Raw genomic sequence first — 22,168 nt, 5'->3', positions numbered from 1 at the left:
AAGATGCACAAACTCACCTACCTGACCATTTAAACGGCTCATCCAATGATTTAATACTTTCAGTTATGGGGTTTTGAAGGCTGAGTTAGAACCAGGCCAGCACTGGGTGTGGAAGGAGCACAAATGTACTCGTATTGATCTCTGCAAGCCTGCCTCTGTGCCAGCTCTGATGCAGGGAGCGTGGAGCTCCTTGGAACACGGGCACAGGAGTCAAAGTGGAGATGTTTCTCTGTCCATGGAGAAGTCCCTGGGTCAGCAGCAAATACACCTGGAAAGCAGTGTGCGCTGAGCTCCTTCCTGGTGAGCTTTGGACTCACTACTGGGATGAAGTAAAATTGCCTCTGTTGCTTTAGGAGGGGATTAACTGGGTGAGCCGAGGTGGGCTTTGCAGTGAGATATGCAGCCTTACAGCCTGGGAGTTCACTGTTGCCTTTCCTTCTTGGATTAGCCACAAACCAGTTAACTCTGTGTGTACATCTGTCTGTGCACGTGTCCCTTCCATACATATATATAAAGAGGAGTGTGTATATGTGTGTATATATATATATGCAAATTCCTGACAACACTTTACTGCTGGGGTACTGTAAACAGGCAGACAATCCCAATCAGAAATGGGTTAACAACACGGGCAAGCACCACAGCTAAAAACTATCGGCTGAGTTCTGAAATTCCCCATGGGACAGTGGGTTGCAGTCATTGAAAATGAGGCCCCTGCTTGGTTGTGCTCCCCTAATCTTGTGCTGAAAGCAGGAAATCACCAATGGCAAGGCTGGGAGGGTGCTACTTTGTGGGAACATGGTGATGCAGCGTGGGATGGAGAGCCCCTTTTGTCATATGCTTGCATGTCTGCTAACAGCAACTGAACACAGCTTAGACTCCTGCTGAGTTTCTTAAAGTATCATTAGGATCCTTCCAGGTAGCTCCTAAACATGATCAGGGGAAGGACCCTTTGCAATATCTCTAAACCAGAAAGCACGTGCATATATTATAAAGCCAGAAGGGACCCTTATGTTCATCTAGTTCAGCTGTCTGTGTAACCCAAGCCGTAGGACTTCCCAGAATCCATTCCATTTGAGCTAGAGTCCAACCCAACAACCGTGTCTTCCGATTCTTGGTTTGCCCTTCACACACAGGAAGTCTCCTCGGGGTCAGAATCAACGCTTCCTTGAAAAGTTGGACAAATAGTCTGGAAAGAAAGAAGAGAAAAGCGAGTTGTGGTTCAATGTGGCTCAGTCCGGATTCCTGACAGTAACCAACTGCACAAGCACGGGCTGGGGAGGTGCTGGCTAGGCAGCAGTGCTGCTGAAAATGATGTAGGGATCGTCATGTATTCCACTGGAGAGCAGTCAATGTTATCATGCTGTTGTGGAAAAGGAAAGCTCTTGGTTGGGTTTCAGAAGCAAGTCTGTTCGTTAGGAAGGTTTAGACTCACGTCAGCTGAGCTGTGTGAATGAGAAGCTAGTGCTGCCTGAGCCCACTGTAGATACAAGCTAGTGCAATGTATCTCCAATCTCTTTGATTAAGATCCAGTCTTTAGATAGAGCCATCTCATCAAAGTAAGAGTCTAACCTCACTAAGGTTCAAGGCAAGATGAACAGACTTGGATTTGCTGTAAGTATGCATCATGGACAGTTATCCTGAGCAGCTGATGCATGGCATGCTGTTGAACTATGGGAACTTGAGTCTAAGAGCTACATCTACAGGTACATGAAACAGTCTCAGCACTGAGAAATCTTTAGTTGGGTTCTTGTGTCAAAGTTTGGTTACTCCACTTTAAAAAAGATGTGGAACAGCAAGGAGAAGGTCCAAAGGAGAGGGATGTTGTTACCTGTGAGGGTATGTGGGCTCTGTTTAGTCTAGAAAGGAGAAGAGCAGACATTATAAAAGTATTCACACAAGATAAAAAGTGCTGCACAGAGGAGGACAGTGATTCGTGATCCTGCACACTTCCCCTGCTAGAGCAGAGCTCCTCTCAGAGCAAGCAGCCTACCTGCCACAGTCAGGAAGCAGCCTCCTGCCTTAGGCCAACTCCTACTTTGCCTTTGCCTTTGCCATTCATGTGAAAGGGATGCACTTGTGCATTTACCTCACAGCAGTCATCCTGCCCATGGGGAGTGTGGCAGCACCGATACAGAATCCCGAAGGACCAGAAAGAGCCTCAGGGTCTGGCTTTGGACATCTCAAGAGATGTGTTTTAGGAAGTGGTGGTGGTGCCGTTGTGTGGTTGTGGTTGGCAAAGTTGACTCCAGCTCTTACCTCTGAGGTCTTCCTTCCCAAGTGAGACCCACTTAGGTGCACCTCTGGGGGTATGGACAGGCCTTCTGGATGGAAAGGATCAGTGTGGAAAGCGAGGGCAGAGGGTTTCAGTGAGATGCTGGCTTTGGAATAATGAGCAGACCTCAAGTAAAAGCTGCCCAGTTCAGACAGCTCAGCTGTGCAGCAGGAGGCTGCTTGCTGCTGGTTCTGAGCTCAGCCATTTCTGAAGCAGGAGAGCTACACTGCAGTAACCCCAAAACAGGCTCTTTTACACCCTCCTGGCTGTGCCCAGACACGCATCTTCTGGGTGTCCATGGAGCAAGCCCTGCTGGTCCCCTTCACTGGAGTGAGATCCAGGCTGTGATCCTGGCCACGCCAGGCAAGGGGCACAGAGCAGGAATGAAGCAGGTCCCTACTTCTTGCTTGAGGCTCTGAGGTGTTTCAGTCATCACGTGGGCTTATTTCCAAGTGGGTTAAACTGCAGCTGAGCTCCACTTGGTAGGAACTGAGGAATTTATCCTGAATGTATATGTTTTGGGTCTGGCAAACTTGTACCGGTGCTGCGAACTGGCTGGGCCCTGCCTCTTAAAGCTGAGGAGCTGCAGAAAGACAGAGGGGTTTGGAAGCACATTCTGGAGCAGTGGGACTGAAGGGAATTCACTCCTGGCAGTAGCCAGAGGTGAGCAAAGGAACAGTTTCCTCAAGAGTCTCAGGATGAGGGTGGAAGTGCTGAGCAGGTCTGGGGCCGGCAGGGATGGGGGTACCACCCAGCCGCTGACGGGGGCAGACTCTCCCTCAGCTTTGCATCTCTCCTTCTGGTTCCACCAAGGGGAGAGCAGCTTCCTAAAGAGAAGTGAAGTTAACTGGCACCTGGGAGAAGGGAGAGCTGTTTCAGAGGCTGAGTAATGGGATAGAATGAATTCTGTAATGGTTTGCTGCTTTCACAGTCCTTCAGCAGCTTCCACTACTCAAAAGCCTATTGACCCCTATTTTTGCTGCCAGGCAACCCAGGAAGCCCTGTCCCTGCTGTATGTTCCTTCAGGAGCTGGCTGGTCAGGATCTGCAGCCAGAAGGGTTTCCAGAGGAGTGGGAAGCTCTCAGGAAGCACAATCTGTGCAACCAACAGGCCTGTGAGCAAGGAGAACGCTGTGCTTCCATAAACACTCTTGCCAGTGAAGGGCTGAACAGGAGTGCTGAGGCTCTCCACCCATCTCCAGGTGTGCTAAATGCTCTCATGTGTTTGGGAGAAGGCACTGACCAAGCGAGGGCTTTGCAGCTGTATCCTGAGAGGTGGAGCCATCATGGCAATGTTTTGGTGCTGGTCCACACATGGTGGTGCCCCCAACCCGCCTTGCCAGTTTGCTGTGCTCAGAATAGCTCAGAAATGGAGGAGCTCCTAATGCAGCTCATTCACGGGGTCTCCTTGACTCAGGCTAGCTCTTGGACCCCTAAGTGACTGAATCAGGGTTTTGGGGGATGAATCTTTCTTTGCAGTTTAATGTTCTCCTCTTTAATGCCAGTCAGAAAGAGATGGGGAGAAAGGGGCCAGGGGAGGCTGCGTGTGGCACAAGAGCGTGCATCTTGGGTCCTTCTCTGTCCTCCACTATGGGCGCCCCTTTCACGTCCTGCCTTCCTAGAGCACTGATGTGCACCCGTGCCCTGCCTCCCCGCTGGGTGCCTGCGGCTCTGGGGCCCTGGGCAGAGCTGGGGGGAGCTGCCCTTCCCCTGGCTCCCAGTTACCGAGTTCGCAGTCCTGCGCGTCCAGCTCGTGCCGGGAGAGGTGCTCCACGATGCCGGCCCCCAGGGAGTCCCCCAGGACGTTGGTGGTGGTTCTGAGGCGGTCCCTGGGGAGCCAGAGAGAGAAACACAACAGAGCTGCTCAGGAGGAGCCACGGGGATGGGGTCTGGCCCAAGGACACCCCCAGGGAGACCTGGGAGTCACTCTGGTACCCGGCACTTGAGCACTGACAGGAGCCTGACCCCCAGAGAGCCTGCCCTGGGCACAGGCTGCACAGGGCTTCCTGCTCCATTGCTCCCAGTGCAATATTCCCTCCTGCTCTACTGGCTACAGACCAGCAATACAAGGTAGAGAAGAGAGGAAACACGGACAGGGCAGCCCGGAGCCAGGATTTTGTTGTGTTTGGGACTGCACAAATGGCTTCAATCTCAATCTAATAACAGCCCCATGAAAACATCATCCCAAGGCCTAAATGGGCAGGAGAGCTGGGATGGAGCAGAATAGCTGAGGCGCTGCACCCATCTAAGCACTCCTCAGCTTTGTCTCCTCACACTTCCCATGTCTGATGGCACAGAACCACCACTCTGCACTGAGAATTCAGTTATTATCGGCACAACCCGTCCCTGCTGGCTGCACAGTTTCTGGGTGCCTTTTAAGGCTAAAGCAAAGTAAGGACATGGTGCTGGGTGACCAGGCTGATGCCCTGGGTCACTGAAATACACGGTGGAGACTCCAGCAGCGGTGCCATGGACACAAGTGTGGTTTAAGCTTAATGATACCAGTTATAGAACCCGCTTTTAGCAGAGACCCTGGGAGTACAGAGGGACCCCATCAGCACTGAGCAGAGAACTTACAGAAACCAGTCCACAGCGATGATCAGTGTAATGTCTTCAGTAGGCAGCCCCACTGATGTCAACACGATCACCATTGTCACCAGTCCTGCCTGGGGAATGCCTGCGGCTCCAATGCTGGCTGCTGTGGCAGTGATGCTGGAGGGAACAGGAGAGCACAGCTGTCAGCAAGGGGAAGAGGTGGTCACAGCTGCAGGAGCATCAAGAAGCAGCTCAAAGGCATCGCCTGCAGAGCGCTTTGGCAGCCTTCCTGTGTCACCGAGCAGGGTGGTGACACGGGGGCATGAGCACAGGAGCCAGGCTCCTCCTGCCAGGCACCCGGGCATGACAGACTGCGCACTGCAGCTCTAGCTAAGGGATGGCCAGGCCTGGGAATACAGTAAGGGCTCAAGGGGAGGGGTAGTGCCCCACTGTATCTTCTGAGCACAAGAGGAACCCAACCATACCTCACATAAGGCACCAAACTGAAGCACTTCCAAACCTCCTTTTAAAGTCACCTTATTGTGATGATCTGCCCGAAGTCAAGCTCGTAGTTGTTGACTTGTGCAATGAAGATGGCTGCAAGGGCCTCGTACAGAGCAGTGCCATCCATGTTAATCGTAGCTCCCACGGGCAGGACAAACCTCGTGATGCGCCTGTCCACGCCATTGTTTTCTTCCAGGCACCTGAAGGTGATGGGCAGAGTCGCTGAGCTGAAAGGAATGGACACAAGAGCATGAACTGGGTACGTGCTGGCCTCAGAGGAGGGGCTGAGCCTCTGCCTGGTTTAAGACCTTACCCACCTGCGTTTTCACCCTGCCATGTGAGCCAGAGGCCAGAAGCTGCTAGGAGAAAGAACAGTCTAAGCAAGGCTTCCTCAGACAGGGAGCAGGCTGCAGTTGCATGTTCAGACATGGCTTTCCTCAGGGGCTGTGTGACCCCGAGGCTGGGGGTGCTGGGATCGCACCAAAAGAAGGTGATGCTCAAGGATTCAGGGTACACGGGACAGAGCCTCGAGACCAGAACTCCTCTGAGCCCTTGCTCACGCCCCTCAGTGCCTAAGACAGGAATGACTCGTGTGTGGGAACACATCTTGGGGAGAGTGCAGGTAATTGTCTCTGAAAGAGAGCATGAGCAGCAACACTGCTGCGCTTCAGTGGGAGGAGACAGACTGTTACTTGCCAGGAAGGGAATATAGCAAGAAACAGAGGCTTAGTGACACAGCAGCTACCTGCAGTCCCTTGCTCTTGTATTCCATGGCACCATGACACTGAATATACTGGAGTTTGTGCCTTTGCCAGTGCCTCCCATGAGTTTAATGCAGCTGCATACACTGTGTGAGCCTGGGAGAGAGAAACGTGCTCATGTGTATGAGTGCAGGTGTGGGGTATGTGTATGTGTGTGTGGAACAATGCAGCACGTCGGGGGGATGTGAGGTTTGAAACACTGAGCTCAGCGTTCCCGTGCCCCAGTCACCACCGTGTTTGGGAAGGAGGAATATGGCCGTGCATTGATGGTTAGAGGTGCTGAGCCATAACTGACCCCTGAGCTGGAACTGGGGATCTCTCCACTCTCACATCAGCTTGCCTGGAGCAGTGCAAAGAGCTGCTGGTGCTGGGAACGGTGAGACCACAACTGGAGGGCAATGGAGCACTGAGAGGCAGCCCCAGGGTACCCCCACCAGCCCCAACCCTCCTCCTGTGCAGCCGCCATACCTGGAGGAGGTGCCCAGGGCTGTGATGAGGGCCTGCAGCAGCCCTGCAATGAATAGCCAGGGGTTCCTGTGGGTGACGATGAAGTAGAGCAGGGGCAGGATGCAGAGGGCGTGAATGAGAAGCCCAACGATGACGGTGAGCGTGTACATCCCCAGCTGCCCGCCCATCACTGCCAGGTCGTCCATCTCCAGGATCTTGCCAGCGATCAGGAACATGATCCCAACAGGAGCGTACCTGTGGCACAGAACCAAGGCCGATGCTCAGAACTGGCACCCGGCCTTCCCCACCAGCTTGCATACCCCCGTGAGCCAGCACACCCCAAGTGCTCTCTGAGCCCCATCACTGGAGGATACTGCTGCTCTCTGGGAACACGGACAGAGGTCACCACGCTTGGTCACCACACGGTCAAACCCAACCCCAGCCCTTGCTGCACTGGCAGGGACCCCGCACTCTGGTGTGCACACAGCTTGGGCACCAGGGGGTTCCTTCTCCCTGTGGAACTGCTAGGGGAGGTCAGGTAGAGGAGTGCTCACTCCCTTCCTTTCCTAACAGAGCTGGGGGTGAGAATGCTGAAACAGAGCACAGGGGTACAGGAGAAACAGGGCAGTAAATGAGATAGTGTCCTATAGGCTCTGGGTAATCACATTTAGGGAATAGGAACATATAGAGAATCCATATCTGGGGCAGCAAGGACTGGGCACACCAACCCCTGTGAAAGCAGCCACCCTTTCCATTCCTCATGGCTCTTTTTCCCCCTTCCATAACAATGCATCTCATGAGCAGCAGGGAGGCTCCACCAAAGGGCAGCCATAACACAGGCATGGAGAATACCATGGGCACTGCACTAAACATGGGCCAGAGGAACCCCCATCTCCGTGGCCTCGCTCTCGGGAGCTCACATGCAGCTCATGCACAGGGCTCAGGGCCCACAAGCCAGGCTCCAACTCAGCCGCTGGAAAAGTCTCGGGACAGGATTTCACAAAGGTTTCATTTCCTCCGAGCTTCCTCCCCCCCGCCTGCGGCTGAAGAGCAGCTCTGCCCAGCAGAACCAGCCCCTGGGAGCCAGTCTGCAGGCGGGGGCTGCAGGAAGGAGCCTGCCCCCTGCACCAGCAGGACCCAGTCCAGACCCTACCTGCTGTGCGGCACAGGCACCTTGCTGAGTGTAACCGAGTTCTGTGCATCCACAGCCTGCCCCCTGCACCAGCAGGAACCAGTCCAGACCCTACCTGCTGTGCGGCACAGGCACCTTGCTGAGTGTAACCGAGTTCTGTGCATCCACAGCCTGCCCCCTGCACCAGCAGGAACCAGTCAGCCTGCCCCCTGCACCAGCAGCAACCAGTCCAGACCCTACCTGCTGTGCGGCACAGGCACCTTGCTGAGTGTAACCGAGTTCTGTGCATCCACAGCCTGCCCCCTGCACCAGCAGGAACCAGTCCAGACCCTACCTGCTGTGCGGCACAGGCACCTTGCTGAGTGTAACCGAGTTCTGTGCATCCACAGCCTGCCCCCTGCACCAGCAGGAACCAGTCCAGACCCTACCTGCTGTGCGGCACAGGCACCTTGCTGAGTGTAACCGAGTTCTGTGCATCCACAGCCTGCCCCCTGCACCAGCAGGAACCAGTCCAGACCCTACCTGCTGTGCGGCACAGGCACCTTGCTGAGTGTAACCGAGTTCTGTGCATCCACAGCCTGCCCCCTGCACCAGCAGGAACCAGTCCAGACCCTACCTGCTGTGCGGCACAGGCACCTTGCTGAGTGTAACCGAGTTCTGTGCATCCACAGCCTGCCTTTCCTCACTGTAAGAGGGTGCTAAAGGAGGGGGTGCTGAAGGCACCTGAAGTCATCTCTGGGAGCAGTGAGCAGGTTTCACCGCGCTCGTGTTCTCCCTTCCCTGCCCTCTTTTCCCTTCTTCAGAAGGTCAGACCCCAAGTTCTGGCTCATCCATGCAGGAGAAGGTCCCCAGTGCTCTGCTACAAGCTCAGGGTTGTTCCTCCCCTTGTGTCTTTCTGTGTAAGGCCTGGCCCCACATGCTCAGGATGCTGTGGGATACAGATGGTTCTATGATTCTATACAGGGCTCTGACTGGAAGACTACGGGAAGGAAGCTGGAGTGATCTGCAGTGGGAGAGGGTGCGGGGGGACAGCGCTGTCCCCTGTCAGACATTTGCATGTACCCTGCCAGCTCCACGTCTCTCCTGTCTCGCAGTACCTACCACAAGCTCCTATCTAGACTGTACGGTGGGGAAAGAACTTACAATAACAAGATTTGGTCAAAAGCTGCCTTCTAGAGAAGACTCAGCTGAGCACCAGGTAGCGTGTGCAGCCTGACACAGGGCAGCAAGCAGCTGAGCTCTGGAGGGGTCCGAATCTGGGAGACCTCGGATTGAAGGGCAGGAACTTGGAGCTGACCCTGGCAATGCAGCCCAGCTCCCAGAGCTGATGCAGGCAGGCGGCACCCTGGGTAGCAGGGAGTGGGAAGAGGTTCCTGTGATTCCTAGCTAAGGCTCCTGGAACACAGCTGGAATTGGTGGGAAAGCCTCGCACCCTACCCCTGTTGGTGAGGCTAAGGGATCTTCCACTCCAGCTCTGCGCTTCCAAGGATGCTTCCAGCAGCCTCAAGCAAAGCAAGTCCTGGTAAAGCCGCTGTTTCTAAGGTAAAACCGAAACAAACCAGGAAATGAAATGTGAACAAATATCCCATCCAGACTTTTCCCTCCAGCCTGATGGAGCCAAAGGAGAGCTGTGCCCATCTGCTTTCCCTGTGCATGGCATCCTTAAAGCAACCCCACTTCTCATCAGGTCAGTGGAAACTGCACCTGCAGACCTCCTGCTCCAACCGGCCGTGCTCCTCACCAGATGATAATGGCCACCAGCCTCATGATGGCTTCGTTGAGGCAGTTAAAGAACTCCCGCAGGGCCCGTCCCTTCTGCTTCATGCTGCCGATCACCAAACCGAAGCACATGGAGAACACTACCAGCCCCAGCGCGTTCACCCCATTGGCTGAGCCCGGGATGGGAATGACTTCTTCAAAGGTCAGCACCTCGGAGATGGTCCCCAGGGCATGAGTGACGTTCTCCAGGATGCCGGTGGCGTTCTCGGGCGCGGGGCTGGGAGTGCTTGGCACCCCTGCGGTGACATTGCTGCTGTGCAGGACGGTTCTGGTGAGCACCCTGGTGCTGTACTGCGTCTTGTACTGCAAAGACACAGGTTATCAGCTGTACTGCATCTTGTACTGCAAAGACACAGGTTATCAGCTGTACTGCATCTTGTACTGCAAAGACACAGGTTATCAGCTGTACTGCGTCTTGTACTGCAAAGACACACGTTATCAGCTGTACTGCATCTTGTACTGCAAAGACACAGGTTATCAGCTGTACTGCATCTTGTACTGCAAAGACACACGTTATCAGCTGTACTGCATCTTGTACTGCAAAGACACACGTTATCAGCTGTAGTGCATCTTGTACTGCAAAGACACACGTTATCAGCTGTACTGCGTCTTGTACTGCAAAGACACAGGTTATCAGCTGTACTGCATCTTGTACTGCAAAGACACAGGTTATCAGCTGTAGTGCGTCTTGTACTGCAAAGACACAGGTTATCAGCTGTAGTGCATCTTGTACTGCAAAGACACAGGTTATCAGCTGTACTGCATCTTGTACTGCAAAGACACACGTTATCAGCTGTACTGCGTCTTGTACTGCAAAGACACACGTTATCAGCTGTACTGCATCTTGTACTGCAAAGACACACGTTATCAGCTGTACTGCATCTTGTACTGCAAAGACACACGTTATCAGCTGTACTGCGTCTTGTACTGCAAAGACACAGGTTATCAGCTGTACTGCATCTTGTACTGCAAAGACACACGTTATCAGCTGTACTGCGTCTTGTACTGCAAAGACACACGTTATCAGCTGTACTGCATCTTGTACTGCAAAGACACAGGTTATCAGCTGTACTGCATCTTGTACTGCAAAGACACACGTTATCAGCTGTACTGCATCTTGTACTGCAAAGACACACGTTATCAGCTGTACTGCGTCTTGTACTGCAAAGACACACGTTATCAGCTGTACTGCATCTTGTACTGCAAAGACACAGGTTATCAGCTGTACTGCATCTTGTACTGCAAAGACACAGGTTATCAGCTGTAGTGCATCTTGTACTGCAAAGACACAGGTTATCAGCTGTAGTGCATCTTGTACTGCAAAGACACAGGTTATCAGCTGTAGTGCGTCTTGTACTGCAAAGACACAGGTTATCAGCTGTACTGCATCTTGTACTGCAAAGACACAGGTTATCAGCTGTACTGCATCTTGTACTGCAAAGACACAGGTTATCAGCTGTACTGCATCTTGTACTGCAAAGACACAGGTTATCAGCTGTACTGCATCTTGTACTGCAAAGACACAGGTTATCAGCTGTACTGCATCTTGTACTGCAAAGACACAGGTTATCAGCTGTACTGCATCTTGTACTGCAAAGACACAGGTTATCAGCTGTACTGCATCTTGTACTGCAAAGACACAGGTTATCAGCTGTACTGCATCTTGTACTGCAGAGACACACGTTATCAGCTGTACTGCATCTTGTACTGCAAAGACACACGTTATCAGCTGTACTGCATCTTGTACTGCAAAGACACAGGTTATCAGCTGTACTGCATCTTGTACTGCAAAGACACACGTTATCAGCTGTACTGCATCTTGTACTGCAAAGACACAGGTTATCAGCTGTACTGCGTCTTGTACTGCAAAGACACAGGTTATCAGCTGTACTGCATCTTGTACTGCAAAGACACAGGTTATCAGCTGTACTGCGTCTTGTACTGCAAAGACACAGGTTATCAGCTGTACTGCATCTTGTACTGCAAAGACACAGGTTATCAGCTGTACTGCATCTTGTACTGCAAAGACACAGGTTATCAGCTGTACTGCATCTTGTACTGCAAAGACACAGGTTATCAGCTGTACTGCGTCTTGTACTGCAAAGACACAGGTTATCAGCTGTACTGCATCTTGTACTGCAAAGACACAGGTTATCAGCTGTACTGCATCTTGTACTGCAAAGACACAGGTTATCAGCTGTACTGCATCTTGTACTGCAAAGACACACGTTATCAGCTGTACTGCATCTTGTACTGCAAAGACACAGGTTATCAGCTGTACTGCATCTTGTACTGCAAAGACACACGTTATCAGCTGGGCCCTGCTTCAGGAGCTCAGGACAACAGGCTCTTGCATCTCTTCCTAAAGAGAGCGCTGCGAGTTCCTGCTGACCTGTGTGGGGACCTTCCCTGCTCTGCTCTCAAGCTCCCCATATGGCTCTCATCAAGCTCACAGACCTGAAGGTCAAAAGAGACCATTGGAGCATCTCAAGTGGCCAGGACTGGCTTCTATTCTGGCTTCCCTGATAACCCTTTGGGCTGCTTCCAAGGGCACTAGCACTAGAGAAGAGACAAATCCCTGGAGAATCTGCTCCCATTTCACTGCCAGTCCAGCTACATAAGATCATAGAAGCTTGAAAAGCTTGCGTGGGGATGCTGTAATAGAGCCTAATGGCTGCTCCTGGAGCAGTCACACTGTGGGAGGTGAAGGTAGGATGAGGGAATTGCTACTCCATCCCTCAGAGAACAAAGTTGGACAGTGGTGTAGGGTGCAGGGCGCAAAGGGAAGTGACAGGCCAGTGGGATTTCATACCTGTTTGAAGCAGGCTTCTACCAGGTTGGGTGGGAACATGTTCCTGCAGGAGATAGACAAGGGAAGAGTTATTGTCCTGTTTGGTTAGCAAGAAAACAGGGGCTTCCTGGGCAATGCCTCTGTCCTGGAGCAGCCTCAGGTCACAGCTCCCCCGATGCCAGCTCAGAGGGGCCCTTTCTGCCTGACAGAAGATGGGAATATGGCAGCCTGGAGCCAGGCACCCTCCTGCATCTTTGCAGGCTCCAGAATCCTGTGAGAATGCCAAAGAACCCTGTCCTGGCAATCATCACATCCTCAATTTCCTTGGCTCAGTGAGGGTGGGTATTCAGAGTAGCCTTTGCTGGGTGGATTGGTGAAGACATACAGTCATTGACAGCGTTCATCACTTCTTTTGCTGAGCACACCTTGGCCTCTTGCATTAATACCTCTAACAGAAGGGCTCTAGGCCAAGCATTCAACCTCAGAGTGGCAAAGCCAGTTAGCTAGACTGAGCTAGGAGCAGCAGGCTGGGCAAGACCCCGCCATAAAGCTCTTTCCCTAAGAGGGAATGCCTAAAGCTGTGACACTGCAGAAGGATGTTCCATGCAGCAATGTAATCTCAATGGTATGATCTCAACACGAGACCACCTTGCTCACCTACCTCACCAAGTCCATGAAGGCATCTGTGGTCTGCACCTGCTCAATCCTGCCTTCTCGGTGGAGCTTGTCCTTGGATCCTTTCCCTGGGTGGATGATGATCACCATGAGGATGCCAATGAAGACTGCTATGATGGTGGTCACCGTGTAGTAAACCACAGCCCGCATCCCCATCTTCCCTGAGGCTCTGCCATCCAGTGAGGCCATTCCTGGGGAGTCACACAGAGCGACGAGGTGAGGTCTGTGATCTCAGAGGGAAGCCCGAGGATGATTCAGAGCATGCAGGGCACACAGAGGAGCAGGACGGGGAGCTGGGGTCTCCAGGCAGTGACCAGCTCCAGCTCTGTTGGACTGACACAAATGACCCTTTCCTAGGCTGGAGGAAACCTGCAGCTGACTTTGGGCAACAAACCTGTTGACTCTGGAGGTTACACAGGATGAAACCATTGTTAATGCTCCAGTGTTGGGTGTTGGAAGCACGGCACTGTGTCCTCCCCAGTCTTCTGAGGAAGCACAAGGCCTTCTGCTTCTCCTCCCCACTACTGAGGCAGCAGGGTGGGAGTGTGAGTGATGCTCTCTCCAGCTGTGGCTCCAGGCTTGGGCAGCCAAGCCAAGCCAAGGCAGGCACCTCCAGCTGGGGTACTCCACCAGCAGCAAGCACCCCTCTTTGCTGCTCACGGCCCTGGCTCGAAGGAGCTGAAGCCACTTCTCACCTGTGACCAAGCTGGAGACGATGAGAGGAAGAACCAGCATCTGGAGCATGCGCATCAGCAGCTCGCCGGGGAAGGAGAAGTACTTGATCTGGCGATAGGTGAGCTGGTAGGGCCGGAGGGAGAATGCCAGGATGATCCCTGTGGATCAACACAGGAGGAGAATGGAAATGGGTCAGTGTGAGCCAGGGCTCTGTCCCTCAGCCCTGCAGCATGGCTCTGCTCTTTCTTGTCCCCTTTCAGCTCCTCCTCTCCCCAAAGGAGTAAATGCTCTCTCTCTAAAAGGCTGTGATCCAGTTTTTACTCTGGGCTCACTCTCTCCCTGTGCCATGCTTACATGTACAGGAGCCTCATGCTGAAGGGCTCCCTGTTGCTCTGCCTGCTCCCCTCTGGGTTCTGTTCCCCGGAAGCTCATGAACACAAAGATGCTGTGACCAGAGCTATGATCTCCCACCCTAGCCCAGGTGTCACTGCACACTTTAGACCCTTTGTCCACCCACTCTTAAAGCTGAGTTTGGTCAGTGAGTTGGAGACACACAGCCAGGATCAAAAGCTAGGGACAAGGCACTATCTGCTGGGCAGATTTAGTCTGCATTGTACCACAGCCCTTTGCATCACTTCCCCCTTCTGGTCCTGTCAGGCTGAAGCTGTTGGGATGAGCCTGCAGAGCCCTTGTGCCTGTAGCTGCGCTCACAAGAACTCCTTCCACTGGAGCAGCTTGCTCCAAGCCCCTGTGTCCAACCTGGCCTTGAGCACTGCCAGGGATGGGGCAGCCACAGCTCCTCTGGGCACCCTGTGCCAGCGCCTCAGCACCCCAACAGCGACCGCTCCTTCCTGCCCCCGGCTCCGTACCCAGCAGGACTGCAGTGATGGTGAAGAGGACGAAGGTGTTCCTCCTGAGGAAGCTCCTGGCGCTCTCCGCAGTGATGCTGTGCATCCGCTTCTTGGCCCGCGCCGCGCGCTTCTGCACCGCCTGCCGCAGGCGCTGCACCCGGCCCTCGGCACCCAGCCGCTTGGCTGCATCCTCGTTGAGGAAGAGGCTGTTGACGTGACTCTGCTCGCCCATGGTCCCCGCGCCGCGGCTCCGCTCGGCCTGGCCTGTGCTGGGCAGGAGAACAGTGTTGGGGAAGCGTTGGGGTGCAGCCCCCAGCTGCCTCCTTGGGGGTCATTGCCCTGCACCCTGAGACCTGGGTCCCTCTGCCCCTCTGCAAGGAGCAGCCCCCGGGCAAGGCATCTGAGGGGCTGCCAGGGTCTCCTCATGGCTGCTCTGGTGCCTCTGCAGCACCCAGCCTGTACCGAGAAGGGGTCTGCGGGGGCCGGGCAGGCAGCAAAGCACAGATCCCTTCAGAGCGCAGGCGGGGGCAGAACCCCCCAAAGGGACTCACCCGCTCTTTATTGCAGATGCTTCTCCATCCACATGCACTGGAAAACGGAGTTTTTGTGCAGACAAGAGGAAATGTCTCTTTGGAGATGGAAAAGCTCAGGATGAGGCTGGATCCCACGTGCCACCAAGCGCTCAGCAAAACTTAGCCCCCAGAAGGAACTCAGCAGCAGAGCTTGCTCCTGCGCTCTCCCCACCCTCCTGCTGGCTTACTCCCTCTCTCATCTGCATATTTTGCAATGCAGTGGCCCCCTCCAAAGCACATTCCCTCTGCATCTCTGGCCTGACATTGTGTAAGTGTTCCCTATTGCATCAGCTGGAAGTTCCCAGTCTGCTGCGGCGTTCTCAGAAGTACTCCTGCAGGTGAATGCTCTGCCAACGGCTTGGAGTTCCCTTTCTGAGAGGAAGAAGGTGGCTTTTTCTCTTATCCATGGCCCCTGCGCCAGGCTCCAGCCTGCCTCAAGCACTGCGGTACTTGAGAGGGCGCTTGTGGAGGCAACAGCAAGGCTGGAGCAGGAAGCACAGGATATGTTGCAAGAGAGTTGAGTGTTGCAAAACTGATGCCTAGTTCCTGGCAATGAGGTTTCACAGGAACAGTGGAATTTGGGCTGTTTGAGGGACACCGGTCAACAGATGCTGAATGGAAAGGATGGGGAAGGAAGGCTCCTGCACTCCAGTTTCTTGTTGCCCTGCTCTTTGCAGATTTCTGGGGGTTATCTTCCCATCTACCCAGGAGAAGGTGTCCTGGCCATGGCAGGGAAAGGCACTGCAGGGTGTGTGGGGCAGCAGAAACAAAGTGCAATGTTCAGGTGAAGCCTTCATCTGCTCCTTGCCCTGCGCTTCACTCTCCGATGGCCAGAGCATCAGCAGCCAGCCCGTGCCCCACTCCCTCTGCACTGGCACGGCCCTGTGGTCGTTACCAAGGGACATCAGGCGATGGGCACATCACCAGCCCCATGGAAGCCAAGAGGCTGCATGGCCAAGCCAGCAAGGAGAGCCCCGGGCTCCAGAGGGTTGAGGCTCCCTGCTGGGACAAACCCAGTGTCACTGCTCCGAGCAGATGGTGAGAGATGGAGATTGAAATGCTGGTGCCTGTGCAGGGCAGCACGGGGGGGTTAGCTTAATCTAATTAGTCAGCTTTCCTCCCGGGACTGACAGGATTCAGCCAAATTAGCAATGCCCATTGCAAAGGCTCTCCCAGGTTCACCAGCCTCCAGGGACTGAGGGAAGAACGGCGATGGCATCACTACAGCCTGTCCCTGCCCACTGCTGCTAAAGGGATGACACCGGACAAGCACAGGAGAGTCAGGTCCTGCCCCATAGCAGCAGCTGCCCCAGGCCCCTCAACACAATTCTCTCTGCTCTTTATTTATTCCTTGCTGAAAGCCAGCCAGGGACTGAGAACTGATGAGCAGTTGGAGCCCACTGCCTCTTGTCTTGAACTGATGAGCAGTTGGAGCCCACTGCCTCTTGAACTGAGGAGCAGTTGGAGCCCAGTGCCTCTTGTCTTGAACTGAGGAGCAGTTGGAGCCCACTGCCTCTTGTCCTGAACTGATGAGCAGTTGGAGCCCACTGCCTCTTGTCTTGAACTGATGAGCAGTTGGAGCCCACTGCCTCTTGAACTGATGAGCAGTTGGAGCCCACTGCCTCTTGTCTTGAACTGATGAGCAGTTGGAGCCCACTGCCTCTTGTCTTGAACTGATGAGCAGTTGGAGCCCACTGCCTCTTGAACTGATGAGCAGTTGGAGCCCACTGCCTCTTGTCTTGAACTGATGAGCAGTTGGAGCCCACTGCCTCTTGAACTGATGAGCAGTTGGAGCCCACTGCCTCTTGTCTTGAACTGATGAGCAGTTGGAGCCCACTGCCTCTTGTCTTGAACTGATGAGCAGTTGGAGCCCACTGCCTCTTGTCTTGAACTGATGAGCAGTTGGAGCCCACTGCCTCTTGAACTGATGAGCAGTTGGAGCCCACTGCCTCTTGTGCTGAACTGATGAGCAGTTGGAGCCCACTGCCTCTTGTCTTGAACTGATGAGCAGTTGGAGCCCACTGCCTCTTGTGCTGAACTGATGAGCAGTTGGAGCCCACTGCCTCTTGTCTTGAACTGAGGAGCAGTTGGAGCCCACTGCCTCTTGTCCTGAACTGATGAGCAGTTGGAGCCCACTGCCTCTTGTCTTGAACTGATGAGCAGTTGGAGCCCACTGCCTCTTGTCTTGAACTGATGAGCAGTTGGAGCCCACTGCCTCTTGCTTGACTGATGAGCAGTTGGAGCCCACTGCCTCTTGAACTGATGAGCAGTTGGAGCCCACTGCCTCTTGTCTTGAACTGATGAGCAGTTGGAGCCCACTGCCTCTTGTCTTGAACTGATGAGCAGTTGGAGCCCACTGCCTCTTGAACTGAGGAGCAGTTGGAGCCCACTGCCTCTTGTCTTGAACTGATGAGCAGTTGGAGCCCACTGCCTCTTGAACTGATGAGCAGTTGGAGCCCACTGCCTCTTGTCTTGAACTGATGAGCAGTTGGAGCCCACTGCCTCTTGAACTGAGGAGCAGTTGGAGCCCACTGCCTCTTGTCTTGAACTGATGAGCAGTTGGAGCCCACTGCCTCTTGAACTGATGAGCAGTTGGAGCCCACTGCCTCTTGTCTTGAACTGATGAGCAGTTGGAGCCCACTGCCTCTTGAACTGATGAGCAGTTGGAGCCCACTGCCTCTTGAACTGATGAGCAGTTGGAGCCCACTGCCTCTTGTCCTGAACTGAGGAGCAGTTGGAGCCCACTGCCTCTTGTGCTGAACTGATGAGCAGTTGGAGCCCACTGCCTCTTGTCTTGAACTGATGAGCAGTTGGAGCCCACTGCCTCTTGTGCTGAACTGATGAGCAGTTGGAGCCCACTGCCTCTTGTCTTGAACTGATGAGCAGTTGGAGCCCACTGCCTCTTGTCTTGAACTGATGAGCAGTTGGAGCCCACTGCCTCTTGTCTTGAACTGATGAGCAGTTGGAGCCCAGTGCCTCTTGTCTTGAACTGAGGAGCAGTTGGAGCCCACTGCCTCTTGTCTTGAACTGAGGAGCAGTTGGAGCCCACTGCCTCTTGTGCTGAACTGATGAGCAGTTGGAGCCCACTGCCTCTTGTCTTGAACTGATGAGCAGTTGGAGCCCACTGCCTCTTGTCTTGAACTGATGAGCAGTTGGAGCCCACTGCCTCTTGAACTGATGAGCAGTTGGAGCCCACTGCCTCTTGTCTTGAACTGATGAGCAGTTGGAGCCCACTGCCTCTTGAACTGATGAGCAGTTGGAGCCCACTGCCTCTTGTCTCCAAGGAAACTCTGCTGTTGTGCTCAACAGCAAAGCCGGAGGCTTCTCAAGGAGGGATTCTCCCCAGGTAGCATCAGGGAAGCACCCTCAGGGGGAGGAGAGGGAGGAATCTCTGCAGGGGAGAAGCTTTGCACAAGGGAGGCGGAGGCAAGGGGTCACTGAGAAAGCTGCATTGCTCCTTGCAAAGCAGCTTCTGGACAGCTCTCAAGTCCTGCCTGCTCTGGGGAGGATCATGGGCACAGCACAGCAGGGACCTGCAGTCCCTCCACTACCAGCAGGGCAGAACAGGCGCTTTCCAGGGACTGGCTTTGCCTTTCCCCATCAGTGCCTGTCAGGAGCATTGAATCCATAACTGTGCTATCAGCTGGGTTTGTCCAGTCCTGAGGACCAGGGCAGAGAGGCCCCCAGGCCCCCTGGCTGGAGGCATCCTCATCCCTCATGCTGTTGGATCCTTTGCAGCCCAGCCCATTGCTTGCTCTTGGGAAGGGGAATACAAGCTGAAAGCAAGGAAGCCAGTGTGCCTGTGCTGAACATTCCCAAGCCCAAAGGGGTGAACTCAGCCATCGTTGTGTTGCTATAGCAGCCCCTGGCAGGGCTCCCTGCTCTGTCAAGTGCGAGGGCATCTCCATTTCCCACTTGGTGCCTGCAGCCAGCTCCCTCCCAGCCAAGTCCCCCCACGACAACGGCCCCAGGAGGAGCACAGATCTGCCCCGTGTCCCAGCACTGACCCATCTCTGTGCCAGAGCCAAGCTCAGGGCACAGGGACCTGCAGTGGGCAGGGATTCCAGCCCAGCTGAGCTCGGCAGTGACCAAGTGCTCATCAGCAGAGCCACTGCTTTGGGGCCCAAGTGTGATGCTGGGAGGGCAAGCACTGCTCTCCCCATCGCTCCCCACTCATGCTCAGGTCCTGTGGCAAGGTTGTCTCCCTCTAACTGCCCACCAGGCACTTCTGTTCTGGGCCCCCAGCCCAAAACACAGTCCTGCTTTGCACCCAGTCACCTCTGGGCAGTTCCCTGTCCTGAGCAGGGTGAGAGCTCTCCCTGCTGTGCCCAGGCACATCCCCACAGCAACCCCCTGCCACCCTGTCCTGCTTCATCCCCTGGCCCTGACCCCAGCCCCAGCCCCAGCCCTGCTCCCATTCATGCATTCCGGTTTGCTGAGGGAGCCACTCACCTGGGAGAAGCGCCGGCTGTTGAGCTCGAAGCTCTCTTTCGGCCGGGGGGTTGCTCTGGGTGGTTTTGCTCTTGGATTCTTAAGCTGGAAGGCAGGCTGCAGGGTTTTCTCCTCGGGAAGGTGCGGTGTTCGCAGGGAGCTCGGAGCTGCACCTCCTCAGAGGGGAAAGGAAGACTGTGATGTGCTCAGGATGCATGGCAGCAGGGCGGGGGGAGTGGCATGGAGGAGGAGACTGTCGAAAGCTGCGGTGATTGCAGGAGCCCAGAGGACAGAAGGTACCTGTCACCCTGATGGGACACGCAGCCCGTGCCGGCTTCACCACCACCAGTGGTCCTGCGCTCGCCTCTGCCTCCTCACTCCGGCTGCAAAGAGGGTTAGCAGCAACAGAGAGCAGGGGAGCCGCTAAATCAGACCCTGACCCCATCCCGTCCCACTCCTGCCCCTCTGCTGGGGCCGTGAGTTCTTAGTTCTAGTTCTTAGCCATTGATTTAAGCCCCGGATTAATACCTGGGCCCTTTTTAGCTGTAAATTCACAAATGCCTTCCACCAATAGAGGTGTGCAGGTTCAGTAGGAAAGCCACTTCTTTATCATCTCTTTATTGTTAAAGACATGTATTGAGTGTCTATCGGCTCTTTAAAAAGCAGAACCCCTCCAGATGGGCTGAGTGTTGGCTCATAATGGAGTGACAAGGAAAAACCAGGCATGTCAATCTGTTAGCAGGCAGTCATGGCAGATCCAGGCTGCTATGCACACGCTGGATGAGCACTGATGGGGCACGGCTGGGTGGGAAGAACTCAAGTGGATGGCTGCGTCCTCTGTCCCAGTAAGCACCTACTGCACCAGCCTCTCAAAAGGGCTCAATTGGTCTGACCTGGTAAAAGCAAATCCCATTGTGGAGGATGCTGCAATGAAGTGAAGGTGTGAATGTGCACAGCCCCATCACTTGAACATGACTGAGGCACATGAACCATGCTCATCTTGACGTGCCATAGGGACATGGATGCTTTCTGCTGGCGTGCCGAAAGCCACTGGGATATTCCCAGTTGCTAATTGTCATGGTGAAAGATGTGGTTTTCTGGTGTGAAGCAATCCTTCAGCCCTTCCTTCCCTGGATTTTGCAATTCCGAGCCTTGTTCTCCTTGTTATAGTAACCTTAATTTGGGGGTTGGGATTAATTCTGTATCCTGCACTGCTCACATGGCTCAGGGAGCAGGGTCCAATTATGCAGCTGTGACCTTCATTCCAAGTTAGCAGAGTTTCTGCAAATGAATCTCCTTTGTGTTTCACAGAGCTGCTCAAATAATGGAATTTCCTTCCTATGGGAAATGCCAATATTTCAACATTTATTTTTGCCCTATTTTGGAACAAAAAGTCAAAATTTCAACTCTTGCAACACACGAAGTTCAGGAAAAATCAGAAATATAAAGAAATGGTTTGGTTTAGAATCACAGACTCGCAGCCTGGTTTGTGTTGAAGGGACCTTAAAGCTCATCCAGTTCCAACCCCTGCCAATCCCCCCTCGGGCAGGTTCAAGCCATTCCCCTTGCCCTGTCCCTACAGGCCCTTGTCCCAAGCCCCTCTCCAGGTTTCCTGCAGCCCCTTTAGGCACTGGAGCTGCTCTCAGGTCTCCCCTTCAGGAGCCTTCTCTTCTCCAGGCTGCCCCAGCCCAGCTCTCAGCCTGTGTAGCCCATGAGGCTCAGCATGTACATCCCATGACAAATAATGTTATGTCAAGGATTTGACTGGGCAGTTTCAACTGATGGGTGAGACAAACTTGGAGCTCCTCAAGGCTCCGTCATTCAAAAGTGCCCTGGTTTTCTCCTTGGCTCTGCTGAGCGTGTGTGATGGAGGCGTTTCAGCTATTCTGAATCCCAGCTCATGCTCCCTGCTTCTCCCAGGGGCACAGGGACCTTGTGCTGCTCATATCCATGGGGACTTCTGCTTCAGGAGCCTGTGTGATTTGTTTTGTGCTATTTTTCACATAGAAATCTCTGTACCCCACTCTCCAGGCCCGGCCTGTGTGGGCTGAAGATGCCCCCAGTGTTTGCTGTGCTGATGCCCCCAGTGTTTGCTCTGCTGATGCCCCCAGTGTTTGCTCTGCTGATGCCCCCAGTGTTTGCTCTGCTGATGCTCAAGTCTCATCCTGTCAAACTCTACTGGGCTTCCACTGGAGAATGAACCCCCTGCACCCTCCTGAAAGGTTCTCTGGTGGAACCCCCCCACATCCCCCCAGCATGACACGAGGTGCAAGGAGTCATTTAGCTTTTCTTTTCTGTGCCTCTGAGTCTCCCTTCCAGCCCCGTGCTTTCCTACTGGCAATTCTTCTGCCCGGTGTATTTGGAAGAAGCTTAATTCAGGTTTTATGCCATAACCGAGTTCTTTCTAGAGACCCTTTTCTTTGCTTGCCTTATTGTATTTGGACATTTGGACACTGAGACAAGGGGGAATGGCTTTAACCTGCCAGAGAGAGACCAAAATGAGCTCTTAGGCTGAAGCAATTCTGCCTCCTTTAAGGTCTCCTCCACACAAACCACTCTGGGTTCTCAATGATTACTTGTTCTCAGTGTGGTTGTTGCTGTGGTAGAGGAGCTCCAGGCACACCCCAAAGGTACCTGAAGGTACCCTATTCATAACCTGAAATGTATGAGCTAGCTACCCAAGGGAATGGCTTGCAGGGCCTCCAAGCAACAGCGTGTGGCCCCCTGGATTAGCGTGTGGTCCT

General features: G+C 54.0%; 2 protein-coding genes across 4 annotated transcripts in view; one reads left to right on the top strand and one right to left on the bottom strand.

Annotated features, from left to right (window-relative positions):
• RPL36 (ribosomal protein L36) overlaps window positions 1-22,168 on the top strand; it is an 86,979-nt gene that overhangs the window by 17,056 nt on the left and 47,755 nt on the right. The window lies entirely within an intron of this gene.
• On the bottom strand, window positions 512-14,657 carry SLC1A6 (solute carrier family 1 member 6). 3 transcript variants are annotated; one of them, XM_061355791.1, is made up of 11 exons: window positions 14,440-14,657; window positions 13,591-13,728; window positions 12,882-13,086; window positions 12,242-12,284; window positions 9,392-9,732; window positions 6,540-6,773; window positions 5,343-5,537; window positions 4,849-4,983; window positions 3,997-4,100; window positions 1,829-1,856; window positions 1,155-1,186 (listed from the first exon to the last, which is right to left on the bottom strand). In XM_061355791.1, exons 1-10 carry the CDS (start codon window positions 14,651-14,653, stop codon window positions 1,852-1,854), a joined length of 1,614 nt encoding a protein of 537 aa, XP_061211775.1. In that variant the 5' UTR covers window positions 14,654-14,657; the 3' UTR covers window positions 1,155-1,186; window positions 1,829-1,851. The 3 variants fall into 3 exon arrangements, with proteins under 3 accessions (XP_061211774.1, XP_061211775.1, XP_061211776.1); XM_061355790.1 differs by lacking the exon at window positions 1,829-1,856 and having other exon boundaries at window positions 512-1,186; XM_061355792.1 differs by lacking the exons at window positions 1,155-1,186; window positions 1,829-1,856; window positions 3,997-4,100; window positions 4,849-4,983; window positions 5,343-5,537 and having other exon boundaries at window positions 6,636-6,773; window positions 9,355-9,732.

The sequence above is a fragment of the Neopsephotus bourkii genome, unplaced genomic scaffold (assembly GCF_033783945.1).
Source record: "Neopsephotus bourkii isolate Nb327-2 ecotype Australia unplaced genomic scaffold, CSIRO-AGI_Nbou_v1 NB_838, whole genome shotgun sequence".
In the NCBI taxonomy this organism is placed as follows: domain Eukaryota; kingdom Metazoa; phylum Chordata; class Aves; order Psittaciformes; family Psittacidae; genus Neopsephotus; species Neopsephotus bourkii.
Note: the sequence above shows the minus strand (reverse complement) of the source record. Positions and strands in the feature narration are given on the sequence as shown.